The following is a 25,176-nucleotide window of genomic DNA, read 5'->3' as shown; positions in this document are numbered from 1 at the left end:
GACTAGGATAATTTTTTTCTATGCCTGTGACCTCACTCAGCTCTGTGCCCCCAGAGCACAGGAGCCCTACTCCTACTTCAGTGCCTGAAACACAGCAGCAACTCGATAACTCTTCACTACATGAGCGGGAATGAGAAAGGGGAGAGTAGCCATCGCTGGAATCCAAGGGATGACAAGGGTCTAGTCGTGACGGTGCCACAAAGATCTCAAGTATTGTTCTTTAAAATGGCAGAGTACTATCTTAAGATACCAAATGGAGACACTGAAACATGCGACAAGGACTCCAAGACTAGAGATGGAAGGGGTTTAGGAATCGGGACCTATGTTTCATACATATATGAGCATATGTATGCGTGCATACACACACACACACACACGAACGGGCACAGGATAGAAGAGCTAAAATTCTTTACAAGGACTCATTTTCAGTCCCAGTAAACTGTAGTCGACTCCTCCATGGTCTTTTTGGTCTGGTCATCAAATATCTCCCTGCATCCAACAATCATGAATCCAGCTAGTCACAAAATGACTATGCTCAGGTCATGAAGCCTAAGAGGCTGATATGGATTCTTCTCTGCTATTTCCAGGCAAAACAGGGAGTATAAAAGAGATTGTCCATTCATCTGACTACTTGCTGTTCTAAGAAGCCAATCCATCAATCAATCATTTTAATGATTTCTTTTATTCCTTAGTAGATAGGAGACTTCTGATCTTTCAATTACTAGCCCTGCGTCTCAAATCTGCCTTTGGCATAGTCACAGAACATTCCTCAAAAGCTGTAGACCTTGTTGCATGTTATAAAACACATTATACGTTAATTTTTTAAAGGATTAAGAGAATTCACCGGAGAGAAGAATTGTTATATCCTCTAAGCTTCTGCCCAGAAGTGCCTGTGAGAAAAGCCACCTATGGATACGATTATTTCAATAAAAGAAATGAAGGAATAAGCCCAATGCCCTTAGAGATGACAAAGATATCCTAGAGCCCTCCTATAACTGGGAGCATGGATTAGAACTAGTTTAATTTCAGCTGAATACAACTTCAAGTCTGTCCTTCAATTCATGAGCAGATGAAACACCTTCAGCAAAAGGGTGACGTCATATCACACAGCGACTAGCAGTGGACATAGTCACTGAATTTCAAAATTAGAAAATACTGGGTATGATTTCATCTAACCCCTTTGCTTTGGGGGATGAGGACTCTGAGGCCCAGAGAAGTGACATGGCTTGCCCAACGGTCCACAGTTAGTGCTAGAGCCCAGGATCAGAGTCAGACCTTTGATGCCTGGTCCAGTGTGCTTTATACTCTGCAAGAACTCAGACCTCAGGAGCCATCGTTGGCCAAAGTCAGCCCACACTAGTGTCTTCTTGGCCCAAGGGATATCTACCGTGAGCACAGTCTCTTCAGTAACACCCGAGGCTGGGATGGTAAGTTCTCCTCTGGTCTTCATCTTCAAGGGTACACTGCAGCATTGGGAAGGATTACAGTGACCCTCACAATTTATAGAAGTAACTCCACAAACCCCAGTGAAACAGTATTGGGTTAAAATACCCTATCAACGTCCACTTTCTGTGTTAAAGTTTTTAGAACTGGGACTCTACTTTGGTGGGTTTCCATTTGTTTCCCACATTCCAGTATATGGACTAAAAACAGTTCTTTTTTTCCTTTCCTAAGTAGGCTCCACCCCAACATGGAGCTCAATGCGGGGCCCGAACTCACAATGCTGAGATCAAGAGTCAGATGCTGAACCGACTGAGCCACCCAGGTGCCGTGGACCAAAAAGAGTTCTTAGAAGAAGGCTGTTATGGGCTTTTCCTAGTGGCAAGTAGAAACAAACACAATGTCTTTCTCCAATGGACAAACTGTCTACTGCAAACTCACAGAACACGATTTTATTAATCTCTAGAGTAAAGCATATATGTATTGGTTGTTCTATTTTTCAGGATGAGAATAACACTTAAAAAGATCTAACCTGAAACAACCAAAATCTGTTTATCTTTATGACTGTGATAGGCTATCTCATCTTTGTTGGCTTTGTTTTTCATTTCTCTTAAATCATACAAGCAGTGGATAAAAATTCCAAATAGAAGTAACCACCTATATGTGCTCTGGTAAGCGCTGTGAATTGTGCAAGACTGTTGAATCTCAGATCTGTACCTCTGAAACAAATAATGCAATATATGTTAAGAAAAAAAAAAAAGAAGAAGAAGGTAGCGGGAGGGGAAGAATGAAGCGGGGGAAATCGGAGGGGTAGACGAACCATGAGAGACGATGGACTCTGAAAAACAAACAGGGTTCTAGAGGGGAGGGGGGTGGGAGAATGGGTTAGCCTGGTGGTGGGTATTGAGGAGGGCACATTCTGCATGGAGCACTGGGTGTTGTGCAGAAACAATGAATCATGGAACACTTCATCTAAAACTAATGGTGTAATGTATGGGGATTAACATAAGAATTAAAAAAAATGGAAGAAAAAAAAAAAAAAGAAGTGACCACCTAAACATAAATAAAATTTCTAACTCTTTGATTTCATTCACACAACCTCAGTAAGATTTTTTTAATTGAAAATATTAATGGAATTTTTAACCTGAATATTAAAACGCTCAGACCTTAGCTTTCCTTAATATTCTAGTCTGACCTAGCAACAAAATTCAAGGTTTAGATGTGATTCTTTACATACATAATTCTTTTTTTTTTAAGATTTTATTTATTTATTAGACAGAGAGAGACACAGCAAGAGAGGGAACATAAGCAGGGGGAGTGGGAGAGGGAGAAGCAGGCTTCCCGCTGAGCAGAGAGCCCGATGTGGGGCTCCATCCCAGGACCCTGGGATCATGACCTGAGCCAAAGGCAGACGCCCAACGACTGAGCCACCCAGGCTCCCCTACATACATAATTCTTATTAGGAAATTGTGTCACACAGATCAATGGAAAGAGATTGCTCTTGGGATGCTGAATTAAATCTTGCCCATTCTCTACTAATATTTCTGTATGTTCTGTATGGCTCTATTAATTTAGAATACATGAGTAAAGACTTCACAAAGTGGCTATATTACTTTGGGTTTGGGGGGAATTTTTTTTCTCCATTTCTGACCTAAATTCAGCTCCCCCATCCCTCCAAAAAGTATTTATTCCTGTTGTTATGCCTTAGGTGTTTGAGACACCAACTGACGTGGTTTCACTTCATGAATAAACATCTTGTAAATGAGCCATTCGAGCTCAGCATATAAGAAGGGGTATTTACTAAATAATAAATAGAATTAACTGAATCACATAAATATTCTGTCACAGGCTCTGGCGCGACAATGTCTGGATTCCAATCTCGGGTCCCTCTTCCAATCTGTGAGACCCTGGGGGGACTACTTAATGGTGCCTCGTCTCCGAGATGAGAACAGCAACCTTATACCCAGTAGAGTGTTGAGGATTAAATAGGAAATCTGAGGAAAATCGCTTCGCATAATACCTGGATTAGAAAACATAATCTGAGATATTATTGCAGTATGGTCTTTAAAACCTTATTTCTACATATCTGGAATAAGATACGAGCTCCATTTCTGTGCTCATCTCTGTGCTTCCTGAGTTTGTCTCCGGCTCCCCTTCAGCACCCCCACAGTCCCCAAGCCTCTGTGCTGGGCACTGACGCATCATCAGAAGAGTGATCATGTTCACATTCTCTTCGGTAAATAAAGTTCTGGGCTGCAAAATAGTCTGAAGCCAGGAGATCCCCAGAGAGGCAGGTGTTGGTTCTGAAGAACAATGTCCAGGATTTTAGGTTAAGGGGCTGCCTCTTCATGTCACGGTTCCCTCTGCCACACAATTGACTCTGATCTCTCCTCTCAGGAAGACTTCCCGCCCCGAGCCGGTGGCCTCAGTACTCACCCATCTCCGACTGGCCTAGGGACACACTCAGATCTCTCAAAGGCTGCTCAGCTGTGCGTGAGCCTCGCGTACTTAAATTCCCACAACTAGGAATTCCCGCATGTGTGATCCCATGAACATACGGCGCGGCCACAAGAGATAGCCATCCTGGCCCCTCCGCCACTCTCAACCATCACCCATGATCTGCCCCCTGGTTCCTGGCTCCCCTCAGCCCTCTCGACACACACAACTTCATGTTTCGGGCCAGTGTGGATGACCCGACCATGACCTGAGGTGCATGACCCTTGCCCTCTGCTGTCCCTCCTTCACTCCAGTCTGGGCCCTTCCCTTCCAGAAACCATTCCAGCTGCAAGCTTCGAAACTCTCCCACCTGGTGTGGACAACCACCGCCTCCTGGGCTTCTTACCCACTTTCTTAGTCTCAACGCACCCTCCCCTCCACCTGCTGAAGGCCGAGCCCCTGGGCCGCACATTCCTTCCCAGTCGGCCACTTCTTTCTGGCTCTGGTTCCTTCCTCCGCAGCGAGAAAGCACCCCCCACCCTGTAATCACTCTCCCAGCCCTGGAGGAGAAAGTCAAGGCTGACAGTGCTGCTCGGGCTCCCTGCAACTCTGCATCACAAACCCCATTTCAGCCCAGCCTCAAAGTTCCCCCGTCTCCACCTTGCTCCTCATCCCTAGTGCGTCAAAAATACGGAGCGGCGGGGCCTTGCGGATCGGGCCACCCTCATTCCAGCCTCCAGGGGGCGCTCCATCATGCCCAGTGCAGGGCCCAAAGCCCTCGGCAGCTGATCTTCATTTTTAATGCTCCCCTCAGATCCTTCCCCACACGGTGCCTTGAGCGCACCACCAGTTTGACTGAGAAACGGGAGGTCTTTTGCCAGGAGGCCCTTCAGCTTGTTCTCCGGGAGCAGCACAGGCAGCTGTGCCCACTGGGCCTGCCCTCCCCCTGCCTGCCCTTCTCGGGCACCATGGCCCTCCTGGGCAAGGCCAACCCCTCCCCTGCGTGCTGGGGGCTAGCTCTGCATTCAGACAGGCATCAAGCTGTCCATTCTTCGGTCTTTTCTCTGGTTTCTTCTGGATCTTTCTTCTCAGCATTTGTCCCTGCCTGACTCTACCATTAAAACAAACAAACAGATGGGGTGCCTGGGTGGCTCAGTCATTAAGCGTCTGCCTTCAGCTCAGGTCATGATCCCAGGGTCCTGGGATGGAGCCCCGTATCGGGGAAGCCTGCTTCTCCCTCTCCCTCTGCTCCTGCTTGTGTTCCCTCTCTCACTGTCTCTCTCTCTGTGTCAAATAAATAAAATCTTAAAACAAACAAAACAAAAACAAAAACAAAACCCCAGGAACTTTTCTCAATTCCACACCCAACTCTAGGTTCTGCCCTCATTTAACTTGTTCAGCCAAGATTTGTTTAACCTACATTCTTTTTTTTTTTAAAGATTTTATTTATTTATTTGATAGAGACACAGCGAGAGAGGGAACAAGCAGGGGGAGTGGGAGAGGGAGAAGCAGGCTTCCTGCTGAGCGGGGAGCCCGATGTGGGGCTCGATCCCAGGAGCCTGGGATCATGACCTGAGCCGAAGGCAGATGCTTAATGACTGAGCCACCCAGGCGCCCCTGTTTAACCTACATTCTGAGCCCCCTTCTGCCTGTCCCAGCCATTCTCAGCCTTGTGTTTATGCAATCAACACCCATACTGCTAAATCCAGTGAGTGCACTTTGGCTTAATTCACCTACTCTTGAGCCGGCATCTGGCACTACTGACCATGTGTTCCTCCTCCCCGAAGTTCCTTCCTTCCTCCTCACCTAGACTGACCCACTTTTTTCTCCCCTGGTCATGCTCCTCTGCCTGCTCTTTGTGTCTCTGTGTTCCTCAAACTGCTGTTCATCTCGCCCAGATCACTTTCCCCTGTAGACCACGGCTTCAACTACCAGATGTCAATCTCCAGCTCAAATTCCTATCCTGAGCTCCAGACCCCTATATCCAGCCACTTCCTGGCCATTCCTCAGAAATTCTGCAAAAAGAAAATGTTCAAACAGAACGTATCATCTTTTCCTCCCATCTGCCAATCAGCCTCTTTGAATCACACCTGATGGCCCCTTTCCTTTACCCCCCACTTCTGCCCTACCTCTATGGATTCGATCACAGTTATCTTGTGATCAACCTTTTTTAATTCCAGCAGCTGCCTATCTACCTTAATGTAGGGCCTAATCCTTTGCCTGGATTATTATCTTCTTGCCTTCCCAGCATGCCCTCCGTGCCACATCCCCCACCCCCTTCAACCTCTCCTAGCTATCATTGCTCTTTCTTCAACATCACACTGACCAGTCACATGCAGCAGACCACCCTCCAGGGGTTTCCTGAGCTTTCAGGGTTGGGTCCCACACCCATGTCCCAGCTACAGGATCCCTGTAGACAGTCAGACCTTATTTCCCCTGCTACTCCCCAGCAAGCATCTTTTGCTCTTGTCACACCAAATTCCCTATGAGTCCTCAAAAATACACATTTTCATGTGTTGACAGGTTCAGGCAGCTGCCTCTCTCTGGCCCCTTTCATGCTCTTCTTAAAGTTTAGCTCAAGATTTCTGCTCCCCCCCCGCCCCGTAGATGGTGCTGCCACTAAGGATGGTTAACCAACCTTCTCCCACCAGCTCTCACAGGTTTGTCTCCTGACACCTTCCATTTTCCATTTTAATCGTTTCTTTTCCTGTCTCTCGCCAGCAGCTGGAGAGCAGAGAACATGCTATATTCCAGGCTCCACAAAACTTTTCCGGGAAGGACCAGACAGTAAATACTTTAGGCTATGTGAACATTATGGTCTCTCAATGACGAGATTGTAACGCCTCATCGACAGCACATAAAGGAATGGATAGGTCTGTATTCCAATAAAACATTATTTATGGGCCCTGAAATTTATATTTGATGTAATTTTCATATGTCACAAAATAACATTCTTCTCTCAATATTTTTAAAAATATTTCAAAATGTAACAACTATTCTCAGATCATGGGCTGTTCAGAAACAGGCAGTGTTGGGCGCCTGGGTGGCTCAGTCGGTTAAGCGTCTGCCTTCGGCTCAGGTCATGATCCCAAGGTCCTGGGATCGAGTCCCACATCAGGCTCCCTGCTCGACGGGAAGCCTGCTTCTCCCTCTCCCACTCCCCCTGCTTGTTTTCCCTCTCTCGCTGTGTCTCTCTCTGTCAAATAAATAAATAAAATCTAAAAAAAAAAAGAAAGAAAGAAAGAAAGAGGCAGTGTTTTATTCTGTTCTAGTAAAACCTCTACCCTGCACTCCAGACTTACAAATACACCGTCAACACTCAGCAAATGTTGGCTTCATAGATGACTGGTGCCCCTTCGGTTCATCTGGTCCCTGCTGGGAGAGATGACTGAAAGGGTCACCTTTTCTCTGGAGGAAACAGAAGTCAACAGCACGAGCATGTTTGGTCTGATGCTCTGTTAACCTCTGTCAACATTTCTCCAAAAGAGCTTGAACTTCCCAAGGTCAAAGGAGAGGAAGGCAATGGGTTGTGTTTTCTCCCACATGAGGAGGTCTAAAGAGTTCATTTGCTTTGAGAGTCCATTTTAGACACTGCACTGAAGGGCAAGTAGCAAAAACAAGTCCTTCTCTTCTATTTCCTGGGTTTTAAAGGCAGCAATATCCCTGATAACCAACCAGGATAATAATCTTTAGAGAAATTGGTAAACATCAGTGTGGTTAAGGCATAGAAAAGCCTCTACTTTGTACCTCCAGAGTAAAGTGATAACAATGGAGTACTTCTCAAAGCATATAAAAGATGAAGATTTGTTTTTCCTCTGACAGTTCTGAATTACAAAGCGCCTCTCTGCCCCTCCCTCGGAGGGGCCTGACCACGATGTGCTCAGAAGTGAGAAATGTAAAGATCAGAGGATGGACTCCTGCTTCGGACTCTTTCTAAGGGAAGTTGTGGCATTTCCTGGGGCATGATGCGGGCTAAGACACGCTGAAGTCAGGAAGGAATGATCGATGCTTGCAAAGGAAACCTACTCTGTTTAAGAAATGATTCCAAACAGGCTAGCAGAGCACGCAAGTCTGGTAGCAGTCATGGCCACAGCGGTACCAGACCCCGCGGAGTGGCCGCCCTCCCAAGCCAGCCCTCGGCCTGGGAGGAAGTTTGAAGGGAAACCCAGAAGGGCTCTGGGCAAGAGTAGGAGGAGGCTTTTGTCCTCCGTGCATTAGCGGCAAGACCAAGTTCTCCACAGTAGCCAAACTGTGGCACTGGAGGGATACAGATGCCCCGTCAAATTACTGCTCGGGAAACGGAAGCATTTCTCTTGGAGCAGAGGGGGCTGATTGTCTTTTTACGTCTGGAGGGAAAACCGTGATATGAAGATTCAAAAAGGAAGTACTGGACTAGTCAACTCTCCCAGCTATCCTGCCAACCAGTGTGTAACTTGAGCTGCCTTTTCCACATGCCTTATGATTCACGCCGATGCATCATATCAGTGCCTCCTAGGACACTGGGCAGCCACGAGCAAAGGCCTCCTCCTACAATCCACCTTCTGGGGCAGCCCGAAGCGCCACCCACAGAATGCTTTTGGTAGCTCAGATCCCAGACTTGGGGCGGGGGGTGGTGACTTAGGTGGGAGAGGGTGCAGGCCTGTGAAAGGCTGGATCTGGGCTCCCAGTGTTCTGTGATTTACAAAAATCTACATATATTTGGAGTCTTACCATCAACCTTGCTGACAATTTTGAGTGGGGTGGGGCTGCCCTGCTTGTGGGGCCCTGAGAAGTGGGGGGTGGTATTGGCGGCTGGCATCTGTCCTCCCCACTTCCCGCAGAGGAGGCCCACCCAGATCACACTGGATTCTAGGGTCGTGGCTCTCCCACTCCACCAGGCATCCTCAACCCCTCTGTGCAGGACAGCGTCTACACGGGCCCTGAAGAACATGGGCAACAGAACTGTTCTCTTGGTAATTGTACATTTTTCGCTCGGAACTTTTTAATAGATTTTATATCTATCCATAAATATTTTGTCTCTCTACAATGACCCAAAGGCTGCCCATTTTATGAACTTTGCCTAAATTTCTCTTTCAAACACACTCATCTGTATGGTTGATAGCCCTGCCTGATGATGCGAGAACCAAAGGCTCTCCTGTGGTCTCCAGCAAGCTCATTTTCTTTCTGCTCTAAATTATGGCACATTCCAACTTCCAATGCTAATTTCTTTCAAACTCCTTAAGTAAATATGTTGTTTTTCACTGAAAATACTTCAGGAAATATTGTCAACTTCTGAATCATGCTGAGAAGTGCCAGAGAGCATGGAAAATTTTAAACAAGAGATAGTCCAAAAGTCATTTTATATTTTGCTTGGAATGCATTAGAATTCTTTTTCCTGAGTTGATTTACTTTCTTAATCATGCTTTGCTTATGCTAATTGGTTTATATTTGTTGAAAGCGAGCCACAGGAAGGAAGACAACCTAAAAGCATCATTTTAGGAAGAAGCAACCTGGGCATGAAATAGACCACTGGCCATCTGCAGTGAGAAGAACTCATCTGTGGTCACCGAGAGTTGGATTATCCTGAAATTCTTGGTCAAAATTCTTCACTTTTCCTCATATAATATCATACAATTAGAAAAGGTACACTTTAAGTTTCGTGTCAGTAAAAGGTTCAATCATGTGTAACTTTTAGCTGCTCTGCCTGGTGGGGTAAAAAAAAGCACAGTGAAGCAGTATCGAAAGTAAGAGAGAAATATGACCTTGGCTTTTTAACATGTAAACATACGTCTAATATAATCAAAGACCATAGGAATATTTGGTATTTATTTTTTGAAGTTCTATAATGAAATGTGAATATATTACCAATGGGTAACTCTACCTAGTTTATTTGAGTGTGCCCAAAAACCTTGAGCTAGACAGATCACCAACTATGAAAAACAGATTTTTCAAAACTAATAGCTATAAGAATTCACATGAATTTTTAAAAATTAATTAGATTTAGACTAGAGGAAAATAAAACCTGACATTGGGGAGTATGAAATTTCTGCAGAAGGAGCATTTTTTTTTCAGTATTGACTGTAATTGGTACATTAAGGAGAAGTTATTTTGATCTGATCTTCATTCAAGTATATATCAGGTTATTTTTTAAAACTCCCTAATCTCTGCAGTTTTCAAAAGCAGGACAACATAAACAATCATAATATACTTTATTTCGTTATTTCAAAGGAGCCCTGAGAGGGATTTTTGGTTTCTGGTGGGTCCATGTGCGTGTCAACTCTACCCCGTGTGTTTGTGTTTTAACCTGGGAAAAAGAGTAATAGGGAGAACGGGCAATAATAGCCTCAGTACTTTAGCCACAGACCCAAGTGACAGAGGAAGGCAATTTTCCTAAAAGCAATTTCTGGGAGCACTTTCTACATGAAAAAAGAGAGAAGTGAAACTCCTTGAGTGTTTAATGGTATCATAGATGGGAGAAACTGGTCCTGAGTTCCTTACATGTGCAGGGGAATGCGGAGTGTCTGAGAGACAGGGATCTCTGACCTTGGCCCTGTCTTCTGACTTCATGTTCAGGAAGCAGAGGCAGAGTATTTACAGGGCAGAGCTAGTCTGGGCCCCTGCCTACCACATCCCAATAGATGCCAGGTAGGACGAGCTGCATTAAGAGCAGGGCTCAGTGTGGATGTTCTTATTTTCTTAGGCAAAATTACCCCGCAAACCTAAATAGTTAGACTTTAAGGAAAGCACATCTAATGGTGTTAGATATAGCTCAAACTACAATGAAAAGGTCAAAAAACGGATATCCATTTTTGTCAAGGTGTGGGAGAACGGGAATTGTCATCTGTTTGGGGGGAGGGCAAATTGGCAAAGCCTTTTTAGAGAGCAAAAATGGGGCATGTACTTAATTACTCAGCCCAGACTTTTCACTTCTTGGAATCTTGCCTACGGAAATACTCATTGGCAACATTGTTTCTAATGGCAAAGACTGGTAACAACCTGAATATCCATCAGTAGAAGAAAAGTAAATGGTTGTACATCCATTCTAACAGGGAAAGATCGCTAGGTCATGTTGTTGAATGAAAATGACTTTTTTTCAACAATGAATAGTATGATTCCGCTTATATTAAAATACCTACGTGTCTGTATGCCCATATGCATGTAAACCCAATGAAAAAGATCTGGCAGATACACACCAAAATGTTGGGGTGGGAGAGACCATTCCACAAAGAGAATGACATAACAGAACAGGCAGTATGAGTGAAGTGGTCTTCTTTTAAACTTTATATATTCATAAAATGGGCTTATTTCAATATGTATATGTTTATACTATGTGGACAATTAAGAAAAAATTTTTTAAAAGAACAAAAGTGATCTAAGTTTTTAAATTTTATAAGCATATCTGGTCCCTCTCCTTGGTATATCAGGGAAGATCAAAACATTTTCCAGATATGGAGTTGGCACTAATTTATAGTGTTAGTGAGATTAGACATAAGCAATGCTGTCCCTATTTCAGGGATCCCACTAAAGTAACGGGGTTTCAGTCTTATTTTGTTGCTTCAAACAAGAAACAGGACGCACCTCATCAGGTTCTACCAGACACTGAAATGACTTGGTAACTTTTTAGAAGCAAGTTAATCAAATGACTCCCTGTCCTCATGGCTGACTCTCAGTCATTTCAGTCATTACTAAATGTATTCCTCTGATGGAACAAGCTTCCTCTGAACCACACAACCAATGAAAGGAATAGCCTTCTATTTTCTCAGTGTGCGAAGTACAGAGTTAAGAACCAAATCCCGAGCCCACTGCCTTCCGCCATGCATTTGCTCTTCATCTCTGGGTTTGCTAATCTTCGTTTGTCCACTGTGCAAATCTCAGGAGGGAGCCAACACCAGCTTGCTTTGGTTATTCTCCCTAAATTACTGCCCTGGGCTAACACAGCTCAGTGATTTAAATCCTTTATATTAGTTTCCCTGGTACACAATCATAGTTGGAATGCCAACTGTTTAAATATTTATTTATTTATTTATTTATTTATTTTTAAAGATTTTTATTTATTTGTCAGAGAGAGAGAGAGAGCACAAGCAGGGGGAGCAGCAGAGGGAGAAGGAGAAGCAGGCTCCTCACTGAGCAAGGAGCCCGATGTGGGGCTCGATCCCAGGACCCTGGGATCATGACCTGAGCCGAAGGCAGACGCTTAACGACTGAGCCACCCAGGCGTCCCTGTTGAAATATTTAAAAGAGCTCCCCAAGTATAATATAAAGTTATCTCTTTGTACTTCGAGTCCCTTAAGACACGGCTCCCTTTCATGGCTCTCTGTCTACCTCTCGGCCACCACCCGCACACCTTTAATACCCTTCTCTTAATCCTCTTCAGTTCATTCTTACTTTCTTCATCTGTCTTGGCACAGAGCTTCTTTGTTATTTAGGAAATGCCACCTGTTTATACAGGTGAGGGGAATTGTGCTAATCAAACCCTTACACATTTAATTTGAATCATCATCCAGGATCTGTGCTGTCCAATATGATAGCCACTATTTATTTAAATTTAAGTTAATTTAAAGAAAACTAATTTTAAAGTTCAGTTTCTCTTTCTCACGAACCACACTCAAGTGCTCGATAGCCAACTGTAGCCAGTGGCTTGTGTCTGTGGCACTGGGCACCAGATGGACATCTTTATCATTGCAGTACGTTCTCCTGGACAGTCAGATCCAGACATCTCAACTCTAAAAATACCTCGACCCCTGGGAGAATTCAAAACTTGAATGGCAAGAAAAAACTGAATCTTGGGAAAGCAGAAAGGGTATTAATTAATAATAATGAATAAAAGCAAAAGACAAATTCACTATGTGTAGAAATGAGTAAACAGATTTCCCCAAGTAAATACATTTTCTACAAATCTTTACATTTTCTCTTTAACAATACAGCGATAATCTCTTCCTAAGCATTACAAACACTGGCTGGATTATAACTTGTTTTTTTTTTTCATTCAGGAATAAGCTTCTGTGGATTTTCAGAATTATTTTTTAAACAGAACATTTATGAAGCTCTCAGTCTGCTCCTTCTCATTTAGGTATAAACAAGTTTGAAGAGCTTGAGCAAACAGGAATGTGGGAATGTTTCCAAGTACTTTAAGGCCCTCTGAATGGGAAGCCAATTTTACATCCTCCAACAGTGACAAGGGGGCCACCTCCCCACTTGCTAAGCATCTACTCATCTGTCAGTTTGCTTGGTTATCACTTCCCCTTGAAATCTGCCTGGAACCACCCCCACCTTGCATGCAACACCCCAGCATTCATGTCTCCCCACTTTATCCAACTACCACCTCCTATGCATCCTTCCAGAACCGTGTACACCCCACCGTCTTCTCATTGCCTACTGACACACCTGTCCTCCTCTGTGGCTGGGAGCTCCTCATGGCCAGGAAAGTGACTGACCCTGACTTGTATTCCCAGCACCTAGCACTGTGTCTGACACAAAGAAAGTTCTCAATAAATATTTATTAAGCTGAGCTGAGCAAACTGGACCCAAAGTTATAAACATGCTTTCCACCCTAACTCAGACTATTGGGATGTGGTAGGCAGGGGCCCAGACTAACTCAGACTCATAAGTCCTGCAGTGAGGGGTATTTGAAGTATAATCAATGTAATCTACTTTGTTACTGTCTACATTTAATTTAACAGACATTTGAATTCAATTGCAATGTCAGCAGGAGCTATTACTGGCTATGATCCAGTTGGCTATTGATAGCCTACATGTATTTGCTAACTTGACTATAATAGTTTCTCAACTTCTTGAGAAAAAAATAAGATTTTCTCTGGGCCCAAATAGACCATTTAATGTGATTACCAAGTCACAGGAACAATGCTGTTCAGTCTGAATTCTTAACATTTTTCAAAATACAAATAAATCCCTAAATGATGAAATATGGATTTAATAAGTCAAAATGTAATGAGAGGTACTGTCAATATTTAAAACTTCAATAAAAATTCACTCTCCAAAGTGTAAGCCAGCAAAATATCAATTGGCTTTTGTTCTTACAAAACTTAACTTTATAAAATGGGCAAATACCCAAATTTCAAAAGGGAAGCCCAAATATGTCATATTCTGCCAAAAAATCATTAGCTCATATGCATGTGCTTTTAAAACCAAAATTTAATAATTTTGATTAAAAGACTGGCATTAGCAATCAAAATTTAAGACCTAGTAACTCAGCACTAAATGCAAGCTGTGAAAACCAGGAAAGTGAGTTCCTAAACAGAATGTGTGTGTTTGTGTGTGTATATATATATTCCTCTCTAGTGCTGTAATGATATCAAAGTCAAATGGTCTCTTTCCCTCCAGGCTGAACTGGAAGCCTAATGGTTCCATTGTTTTTTCATCTCTCCTTTTCATATCAAAGAAATACCACATTTTTATAACATTGATGTTGAAGGACTGAATAAATACGATCTATCTCTGAACTTACTGAGGAATTTGTAGAACAATTTTGTGACTCTCCTTTATTTAGAGCAATACCCTGGAAATTATATTTGTATAGAGACTTAGCATTTCCAAATGCTTACAAGTGTATTATCACATTCAATCAAATTGTTTATATACCTGATTAGTGCAATTATTCAGGCAACATCTGCTCAGTTTACATATTACTCATGACATCCGCCCCCCACACCATGTCTTTTTCCTTCCTGGCCTGAAATGTGATCATTTTCTTTCCTATTAGTCTTGTACTAGCAGCAAGGGAGGAAGGAAAGGAGAGGAAATTCAGGCTAATCCTATTTTAAAATTTATAGAGTTCTTTTAGAAAAAAGTCACTGAGAATATTAAAACTTCTAGTTAAATTAAGGGTCTGGTGAGTAGAGGCATGAATTTAAATGATTTAAACTATTTTAATATTTGTGACTTATTCAAATACCTTTCATTTATAACTTCCAATTAATAACATAATTGTTTATAATCATTATTTCCTTTATTTAGGCTTGTGTGCTAGGGATTATTAGTTCTGTCTTCATGGGTGAGGAAAGAGGACACGGAAAAACAGCACTGATCTGTCCCAGCAGGGGCCCAGATTGGAAACCAAGTCAGGGGATCCCAAATTGTACCATTCCCTGAAACCAGTGTTTCCCAAGCTTTAGCACGTGTGAGAATCTCAGTGGGCTTGTGATGCGCAGATGGATGGTGGGGGGTGGGGGGTGGGGGGTGGGGGGGTGTCCGAACCCTGAAATTTCTGATTTGGCAGATGGGGTGGGGCCTGAGAATGTGCATCTCTTAAAAAGCAGCAGTGGGGCCACACTTTGAGAACCAACTGCTATAAACCATGGCTGCCTCTCTCAGCTCTTTACAGCCCACTAAGCTGCAATGCACATCAGAGCAGAGAAAGTCTCCTCGAGACCCTGTGGGCCTCTACGTCCCTGCCCCCCACGGCCAACCAGACGCCATCACAGTGCCAATGACGGGCACCTCACACGCCCCACGTCAGTGCTGCATGAGTGGGCTTCCGTTTTCTCATGGTCCGGGGGAAACAGCAGATTGGCCAAGAGAAACGTGTAAGTAACCTTTTCTGGTAGGATCTGTTTAAGCTAAAAGGTTTGATCCTTTATCTCATCTAAGCCACTGAATTTATTAATCAAAACAAAGAAGCCCAAGACAGAAAGGAAAACTGACCCCTGGTCCCCACCCCTTCAAGGAGCACTTATGCCCTCGAGGAATCTGAGTCACATCGCCGCGAGGTAAGCCTTTCAGGAGTCTGTGGGTCCTCTCCCCAAATGCACAGACCACCACCACCGGCACTGTCAACGCTTCCCCGGCTTGCTGAAGAGGGGCTGATTTGCTCTCATTCCATAGAAATGAATGACTGCCCTGATTTTGCCCACCCCCAATCATTTCCACCATCCCTCCTTCCTTTCTGTTGCAAAATAAGGCACCTTAAATGGACATTATCCTGTTCATTTTTTCGGACTCCCTGGGAAGAGAGATGCTATGCATTTTTTGAGGGAAGTGGCCAGATTGTGACACCCCAGATAGGTAAATAGTTGGAGAACCAAGATTACGTGAACCACAACATTCTATACGAGATCCCACTGATGAAAATATAATAGCTGCAAGAAATGGATTACTGACAATTAATGTGTAACGTCATGGTCTTACCTATGCACACTAGATCCATAAAACCATACATTCCATAGCAGATTTGAAAAAGGATGTCCTTCCTCTGCCACACTGCATAGGGGCTGAAGGCTGACCAAAGGAGCCAGGTCACACTCGCTATTAAGAACAGGGATCCTAGGATTACAGCAATCATCTGAACTTTCTCAACCAGTGTTATAGAAATGCTTTGCCACTAAAAGAAAAACAGAGGCATGTGAGAAAAAGGTGCTGCGTTTAACTTGAAAAGAAAAAAAAAAACCACATTTTCAGCCCCATGTTTCTCTCCATCATGTTAGACCCTTTTCGATCTGACCAGCCCCCACATGACTTTTTCCATTTCATCCAGGATATAAAAAAATAGACAAGCAGATAAAGATTAATGAGTTGCCTTAGCTTCATTATTTTCCGTAATTCACCGTTCTGCAAATTTAATCTAGTTTTATTCCAGATAACAGTACTGGGAGTGAATGGCTGAAGAATATTTAGTACCTGGGATCACATTATTATCTTTCACACATGCATGAAATTAAATACACTCTGAAGATATGTGTTGAAGACTCCTCTACTTGGAAACTTATTTTGCTCTTTAACACATTTGGCTACTGCAAAAAAGGGAACTGTTTCTTGTTTTTGCAAAAAAAAAAAAATGTAAGCAACAAATAAATAAGTTATGTAAGAACATCAGTTAAAAAGTCGTTAAAGTAACACACTAAAATTTTAAGGGAACTATTAAGATTGTACATTATCTGTTATTGGTACATTTCATATACTCAGATATCACTGAACTTTAATTATCTAACAGGTAATCTGTGAAGCCATTTTTGTCAAGATTTAGAATTTGTAAACAAACAGAGTACCTTTGAAATTCACAAACTGTGTAAATACCACACTGTTCAATGGGGAGAATAATTTGGTATCCTAAGTATCGGTATTTGGGAGGATTTTACAGTACAAATGATCAAAAGTCTTTCAAGTGTGTTATCAACTTGAAAGAATTAATTAGTCATGTTCTCCCTTTTGCATAATTGAGACAGAAACAAAACTAGAATTGCTATTACGGTTTGTCAGTAAACAATGAAACTCAAAACAACCTGCACAGTTTCATTCTGTGTGAAAGAGCTCTGTAAAAACAAATGAGCTTGAAAAATCAGTATCCATTGGGTGAATCTGATATTTCCTTAAACTCTTTACTTACCTTTAAGTCTGAATATGTGCATCCCAAGTGGCAAGTCTATCACCACCCTTCCCTCTCTCCCTCACTGCTTCTGTCTCTCATCATAATTTACTTATCATATTTAAATATGCCCTTTTCCTGCATATTCATGGATATTGTTAAATTCTACATTTGTTAAGGATTAAATATCAAAATGCATTTGAAATATTTAATTCTCTAAAGTCATTTATTTTTCCTTTAAAAACTTCAGAACCAAATGGTAGTTTGGCGGAATTCTATAAGAAGGGTATTTCTAACAATTTTAATATGCAGATTCACTTGCTGAAAAATGGCTTTTGCTTTTATAATTCTGGATGAATAATTAAATTTGTCAATATATCTTATCATTACAACTGAATCAATTTATTTCAATTATGTATTTGAAGTTTTTTTTTTTTACTAGTTTCCTGACATAATCTTAAACACATTAATTTCGAACTGCCTGGCAATGGAATTTAAAGCCATTTTAAATTTGGTGTCACCGAACAAGTATAAAGTGTCACTATTTATTGGTTTTTAGTCTCAGGGTTCATTGAAATCTGCATTAAATACAACAACATGGTAAGCAACACAGAAAACTACTTCCAGCTAACATCCATCCCAGATGGATGCCATCATGTCTATATGCATTGTTACTCTTTATCAATTTATTAATTACATCAGATAGATGAAAACAAAGCATACTTCTAAACTTATGGGGCAAAGGTACACAAGTTATATGTGTGTGTGAGAGAGAGATTTTCACATGGTGAGCCATCTGTTTCAAAATACATAAGCCTGAATCATAAGAGTCTTGGGTAAGCAGCAGTGAGTTAGGAGGATTTATCAAGAATGGTACGGGGCGTCTGGGTGGCTCAGTTGGTTAAGCATCTGCCTCAGGCTCAGGTCATGATCTCAGGGTCCTGGAACTGAGCCCCGTGTAGGGCTCTCTGCTCAGCATGGGTTCGTTTCTCTCTTGTGCTCGCTCTCAAGTAAATAAATAAAAATCTTAAAAAAAAAAAGAATGGTCTTACTGATATCTACTTCCCTTTCCAGAAATCCTTTATGTTCCACATTCATCCTGTAATTTTAGTGGAGTTAAATTTGGACAGCTCAATATTGTACAATTAATTATATTTAGCTTCCGTTAGGCTTACTAATTAATTGATCCAAGACTGCCTGCATGCCAATTTAGAAAAACATGGTGGTCACAGGCATATGTGATGAGGTCCTACTAAACACTCAGGGGTTCGGTGAACTGGTCAGGATGGATGGATGAAGCTGAGGTGTCTCCTGGGACACAGGAAATTGCGGGGGTTCACATCTGAGAGTGAGCCTGACTGCCTGCCACACTGGGCCTGGAAGCTTCTGACACACAAAGCTAAGGTGTTCCTTGGCAGGGAAGGAGAATGAGCAAAGGGGCAGACTTACCAGGAATAAGAAATACTGATGTTTCACACTTGTTTGAGGACACCAAATTTAAAATGGCTTAAAATTCAAATACCTGGCAGGTTGGAATTAAATGTGTGTTTTAAAATTACGTCCTGAAAGCTAAGGGAAAAAAGAGAACAATTCTCAATTTCAGTACACTGAGATGCTTATTTATTATTATCATAGGAATTATCTTTTGTGGTAGACATAGGAAATAATTTGAGATTTTTGAAGCTTATTTCTCAAGAAGGATAAACTGCTCAAAATCTACAATAAGCTCCCTGAAATTTCTGGTTTTATACCACTCCAGTAATAACGCAAATATGCCAGTATGTCTAAAAGTGCTGTGATGTTCTTCATACACTGATGAATCTTAAAATTAGCACCATTTCACTGAATAGCTAATGAGGGTAAACCATTATTGAACCAAAATCATTAAACTGATTATGAACATAAGGATTTTCCCTTTGAATGCTGATATCATCTTAGTAATTTCTTTGCCCATTATATGATGCTCTTTCTTACTGTTACCATTATGCGAAAAAAGTGGGATTATTCACATTCTTCCCCTAGGAAAAATAATGCTGCCTTCCACCACTAGGCAACACCCACATGACGTCTTTGCCCTGGGAGGTACACATTATCTAGCGGGCTCAGCTTCAAGAAGCTGTGTTAATGGACCATTAGCTTAGACAATAAAAATAGAAGATGAGTCTCTCGGGGCTTCTCTCTCTATCCCAATGGTATCCAAGGCCTGGATTTCAGTCTGTAAGATATTTCTGAATCTTGAACAGAATTTGTCAACTGCTGAACATACTTTTCACCTCTAAAACTTAATATGCATGGATGTATGTATACAGGTATGTGTGTATGTATGTGTATGTGTGTATGTATTTATTTAAATTTCTTTCCAAGTTTGGAAACATAAGTCCTATAACAATAAGCAGATTGACTCTAAATAATTGCTATTATTTATTTCTTTCCATAATATTTGAATATGTTTGACTTTTATATTCCTGAAAAGATGTTCACTTCTACAAAAATAATTGGATGTGGGGCGCCTGGGTGGCTCAGTCGGCTAAGCGGCTGCCTTCAGCTCAGGTCACGATCCCAGGGTCCTGAGATCAAGCCCCACATCGGGCTCCCTGCTCAGCGGGAAGCCTGCTTCTCCCTCTCCCTCTGCCTGCCACTCTGCCTACTTGTGCTGTCTCTCTATCTCTCTGTCAAATAAATAAATAAAATCTTAAAAAAAAAATTATTGGATGTATTGTTAGCAAAAATAACAATCTTCCGAAAGTTCATCCTCATTTGGTGTATAGAAGTAATTTAAGGATTACAGCCTATATTTATATAGGATCAATATGTCCCAGGCACTTTTCTAAGAGTTTTTTTTTAATTAATTTAATCCCCACAACAACTCTGTGAGGAAGGTATTATTATTATCCCCATTTTAAAGATAAGTAACCTGACGCAGAGAGAGGTCAAACACTTTGCCCAAGGTTACACACCTAGTAAGGATGAAAGCTGAGATTTAACCCAGGCAGTCTGGCTCCTAGGTTCATGCTTTTATGTTATATTTATATTATATATTTATATATCCTTGAGCAACACAGAGGTTAGGGATGCCAACCCCCCACACAGCCAAAAACCCATGTATGACTTCTGAATCCCCCAAAACGTAACTACTAATAGCCCACTGCTGACCAGAAACCTTAGCAATGGCAGGGCCACATGGGTAGCTGTCAGTTGAGCATCTGGCTCTTGATTAAGGCTCAGGTCATGATCTCAGGGTTGTGAGATCAAGTCCTACATAGGTCTTGGGCTCGAGCTCAGCAGGGAGTCTGCTTGGGGAGTCTTGCCTCTACCCCTCCCCTCCCACTGCACACACACACTCTCTCTCTCAAATAAATAATAAATCTTAAAAAGAAAAGAAACCTTAGCAATGACATAAACAGTCAACTGACTCATATTTTGTAAGTTATATGTATTATATGCTATATTCTTACAATAAAGTAAGCTGGGGGGGATGCAAATAAAATCATAAGGAAGGGAAAATACATTTACAATATCATACTGGATTTATCCAAAAACATCCATGTATAAGTGGGCTCACGCGGCTGAAACCTGTGTCGTCCAAGGGTCAATTGTACTATGTAATAGTTCTACTGAGCTCTGATGACAATGAACTACAATACACCATCTTTGCAGTGACACCACGGTTTTCCTGGGAACAGCTTCCAGTCTGTCTTCTCTGGTCTCCTGAAATAGCTTTGCAGCTGGACTGCTAGCCATGAGTCATTCCCTGATACCAAGTGGCACCCCAAGCCTACGTTCCTAATGAAAGGAGCCCCGTGAAGGAAAGCTACGTGTGTGGCTCAGTACATATTCCCAGCGCCTGGCATCTAACTGTCGCAGGAAGGATGAAAAGAAGGGATAGAGGGATATGATGAGGAAGAGAGGGAAGGAAGGAGGAAAGAAGAAAGGGAGGAGGGGAAGGAGAGGGAGGGACATGTACGCTCCCCAATTCTGCTTAATCTGCCTCCCTGTATTATCCCAGATGCCATGTACTTTTCATTTTGGTCCCTCTCTGCCTTTGAGCCTGTTCCTTTCTCAGTATGCTATGCCTTCCTCCCTTTTCTCATGGGTGGAAATCTCTCCCCCATCCGTAACTTGCTTTCATGCCAACTCTTCTAAAAAGCCGTCCCCTCCTCTCCTCATGCAGAATCCCTCTGTCCGGACCCCATAATCGACTGTTTGTATTTCTGCTGAGTGCAGATTTCTTCTTGCATCCCAGATGATTATTTCCCTGTTGTCCACAGACTGTAAGTTTCACGAAGGCAGAAGCTAAGTCTCACCCAGAAAATACTTGACTCCTTGTTATCCTGACTTCAGTTTCCATCATCTATCTGACGGCCACAATCTCATTCTCTGCACACCCATTCTGTCCTTCCTACAGGATCAAGTCCCAGCTCTGGCCAAACCACCACTGAGTAGAGAAGTGAGAATTTAAACTCCCATCTCTTTCCAAAGCCCAAGTTCTTTCTAAAATGCCCTTCTCTCTGCCTACATAAACTGACATGTCCTACATCTGAAAGCAAAAACAAACTGGGCATAATTATACTGCTCTAAAAGGTGTTGTTGTACAGTTAAGGAAAAGTCAACATATGCAAAAAGCAGTCGAGCAGAGCAGAGCCAATGCAATGGGACCAACTGTTTTCTAAATGGCGTTCTCGAATGAATACTTCTTCAGTCTGAATGTTGTTAAATGAATATTAACCTTAAGAAGACAATCTCAGGGAGATAGATCTCTTATTTTAATGAAGATTGAAAGGAATTAAATAAATTCACATTGGAAATTGTTTAATATTCTCATTACACACAGCTGTTCAGAGATGCACCAAGTAAGGTCCACCAGTCCTAAAAACACACAGACAATGTACATGGCCCAGAATTGGGTATCACTGCATATGAGGGTCCATGTCAGTGTGGCATTCTTCATGGGAAATTAAATAACTATCCCAATAATTACCACAGACTTCTTTGAAACCATGGCAAAATGGTTGCCTTTCCCACTGAAATCTAATTAATTAGCACAGATTTATAACTTCCTTCAGAGAAAAAAGGATGAAAGAATAAGCTGGGAATTTTCTTTAAAGAAATGATGGGAGCCCAAGCCAAGGTAAGACCAAGTCATCTCCTCATATAAATCACTTCCAGCTGGTAAGACAAGAACTGGAGAAAGGCATATACTCCATCAGGCCTCCAGGAAGCTATTTAGAAAGATGTACCTGTCATTCCGTTGTCTGAAATAGTTAAGGCACCTTCTCAATTTAGAACCCAATTTCCTCCCCGAAAATAACACACAGTTAGAGGGAATGAAATTGAACTTAAAGAAAGTAGATTCGTTCAGTTTGCATTAAATCCTTCATTCTAAAGTACTGTTTCACCTTTGTTTTTAAAAGGCAAGCCAGATATGAATCATAAGCTAACAGATTTGTAGTATGATGATTTATAGCATGCAGAATGACAGGTGGGATTACTTACCAGTGTCACAGGAGAGAACACCTGCTCTTAAGAAATGTTCTCTTCAGAAAAATGAATTTAGCTAAAACCTATTTTCAATCATTTTAGATGGTGTTTAAATTGAACCACTATAAGTTGGGATTTGAAATGCTGGCAGAAAACATCTCTATGTGTAATCAATCTGACATGAAGATACAACATTCAGTTAATTACATGCCCATTCTTTGTAGAGTTGTATTTATAGGCTGCATATTAAACATGACTTCATGGTTTGGTATGGGTCCTCTCTGCTAGAAAAACATCTTCAGAAACTTATCAGAGATGAAATAAAAATTAGAGCAAAAAAATGTGCTTTGCCTGAGAAAGGTGAAATTTTTTTTTTTTTGAGAAAGGTGAAATCTAAACAACTCAGACGCAATAAATAGAAAAACATGGAACTGCTTCTTTAAAATAATTAAGAAAAACTGATAAAACTCTAGTAAGGCTAATGAAGAAATAAAAGAGGAGATATAAAATGACTGCTCCTACAGGTAAAAAGAGTAATAAGGGCAAATAATAAACAATCTTATGCCAATTAAGTCAATAACATAGACGAAATAGATAAATTATTTGAAAAACGTAACATCAAAACTGACTCAAGAAGAAATAGAATGTATGACTAACCCTTTACAAAATAGTTGAACTTATAATTAAAAGCCTTCCACAAACAAATGAACAAACATCTCAAGGACCGACGGTTTTACTGGAGAATTTTATCAAACATTTAGAAAAAAAAATAATATCAAAGTTACATATACTCTATTAGAAATAAAAGAGGACAGAATAGTCCTCAACTTATTTTATGAGGTCATGCAAAACCGTGATACCAAAACCTGAAAAAGAAAAGAAAATTATAAAAAAAAAAAAATTCCAGACTAATATTCCCTAGGAGCATAAATGAAAAAGTAATCCTCTACAAAATATTAGCAAACCAAATCCAGCAGTATACAAAAAGAATAATGCAAACTGAGTGAGTGGGGCTTATCCTAGGTTGAAATGTTGATATAACAAAATGTCAATCTATGTAACTAATGATATTAAGAAACTAAAAAATAAAAGAAAAAGAAAAAGATCCTCTTAAAAGATACAGCAAAATTATATGACAGACACTCATTCAAGATGAAAACTAGGAATAGAAAGAAAACTTCTTAACCTGAAAAGGGCATTTACAAAGACTTAAAGCTAGGATCATACTTAATGGTGGGAAGAAAGAAAGAATGCTTTCTCCCCTAAGATCAGGAACTGGGAAGAGATGTTCACCCTTATTACTCCTATTCACTAGGAACTAGAAACCCTAGTCAATGGAATAAGTCAAGGAAAAAAAAGGTATAAAGATTGTAAAGGAAGAACTATAAAATTATTTCTATTTGTAGATGACATGATTATCTATGTAGAAAATCCTAGGGAATCTACAATAAAACCTAACAGAATTAGGAAGTTAATTTAGCAAAGCCTCAAAACACGAGGTCAATAAACAAAGATCAATTGTGTAAAATACCAACAGCAAAAAGTTGGAAAACGAAATTACAAAAAACAATACTACATAAAAAATACCATAAATCACAAATGACTTAGGACTAAAATTTTTAAAAAATAATCTGCAAATCACTGCTGAAAGAAATTAAAGAAGACCTAAATAAATGGCACTTATGAAGACTCACTATTGTTCAGATAATTATTCCCCCCAAATTTAGGTTCTACAGTTAAAGCAGAAGAAAATAGTATCAGGAAAACTATGGTTTCTTGTTACTGTCTACAGTTTCAAATCAGAGGCCACTGGTTTAGAACGATTGCTAATCAGTTGATGTTAGCAATCTAATTTTAACTCACAGTGATTAAAAAGAAAAACAAATCTCCAAATCGTTGGTTGCAATTTCCACAAGAGTTCAGCAGAAAACCCTCTGGACTTACTTTCTGGTAGGGAACAATCTTTCCCACTGTTCCCTTGGCTGGTCGTAATGCACATCCTGCGAGGCACCACGTCCTGGCCACAGAACATCATTTTGTTTAATTAAGATGCCTGGAACTAGATCACATGACCAAGACCAACAGAACAGCAGAGAAGTGGATGGGCAACTCCCCATGTGTACTAGGGGATGTCCTGAGGGTTTCATGTGTGTACAGAACTCAGAGCACCAATGAAATTTTTTTCTTCCAGAAATCTAGAAATCCCAAGAGGTTTGACAAGCCATGTCCCAGGACTATAGAGATTGTACTCAATATGGTTTGCAGCGCAAGGAAAAGAAATTGAGCACTTCAAGGTTAAGGGCCACCTTGGGGGGGTCCTGGGATGAGTGTCAAGGACTAAGTGTCTGGGACCTAAGATTAAATGAAGTAGGAGAGAAATTTTCTTTCCCTAGAATAAAGCCCCTGGAAGAAGATGGCCTCCAAGACTTCACTCTGGTAAGGAGGTTCTTCCCAGTTTTCCTCATGACAATTAGGCTCGATTGTGCTAGACATAAGAATAGGCAAGGCAGAATGGGAGAAGATAT

General features: G+C 41.3%; 1 protein-coding gene across 1 annotated transcript in view; it reads right to left on the bottom strand.

The window, feature by feature from the left end:
- MARCHF11 (membrane associated ring-CH-type finger 11) overlaps nt 1–25,176 on the bottom strand; it is a 100,968-nt gene that overhangs the window by 8,213 nt on the left and 67,579 nt on the right. Inside the window, exon 3 of the mRNA XM_045888244.1 lies at nt 16,000–16,192. Coding sequence (XP_045744200.1) covers nt 16,000–16,192 — 193 coding nt within the window. The remainder of the gene's footprint in view (nt 1–15,999; nt 16,193–25,176) is intronic.

The sequence above is a fragment of the Mirounga angustirostris genome, unplaced genomic scaffold (genome assembly GCF_029215605.1).
Source record: "Mirounga angustirostris isolate CCGP_5_RB_7025 unplaced genomic scaffold, mMirAng1.0.hap1 SCAF_7, whole genome shotgun sequence".
Lineage (NCBI taxonomy): Eukaryota > Metazoa > Chordata > Mammalia > Carnivora > Phocidae > Mirounga > Mirounga angustirostris.
The sequence above is the reverse complement of the archived record's forward strand: the minus strand, read 5'-3'. Positions and strand labels throughout refer to the sequence as shown.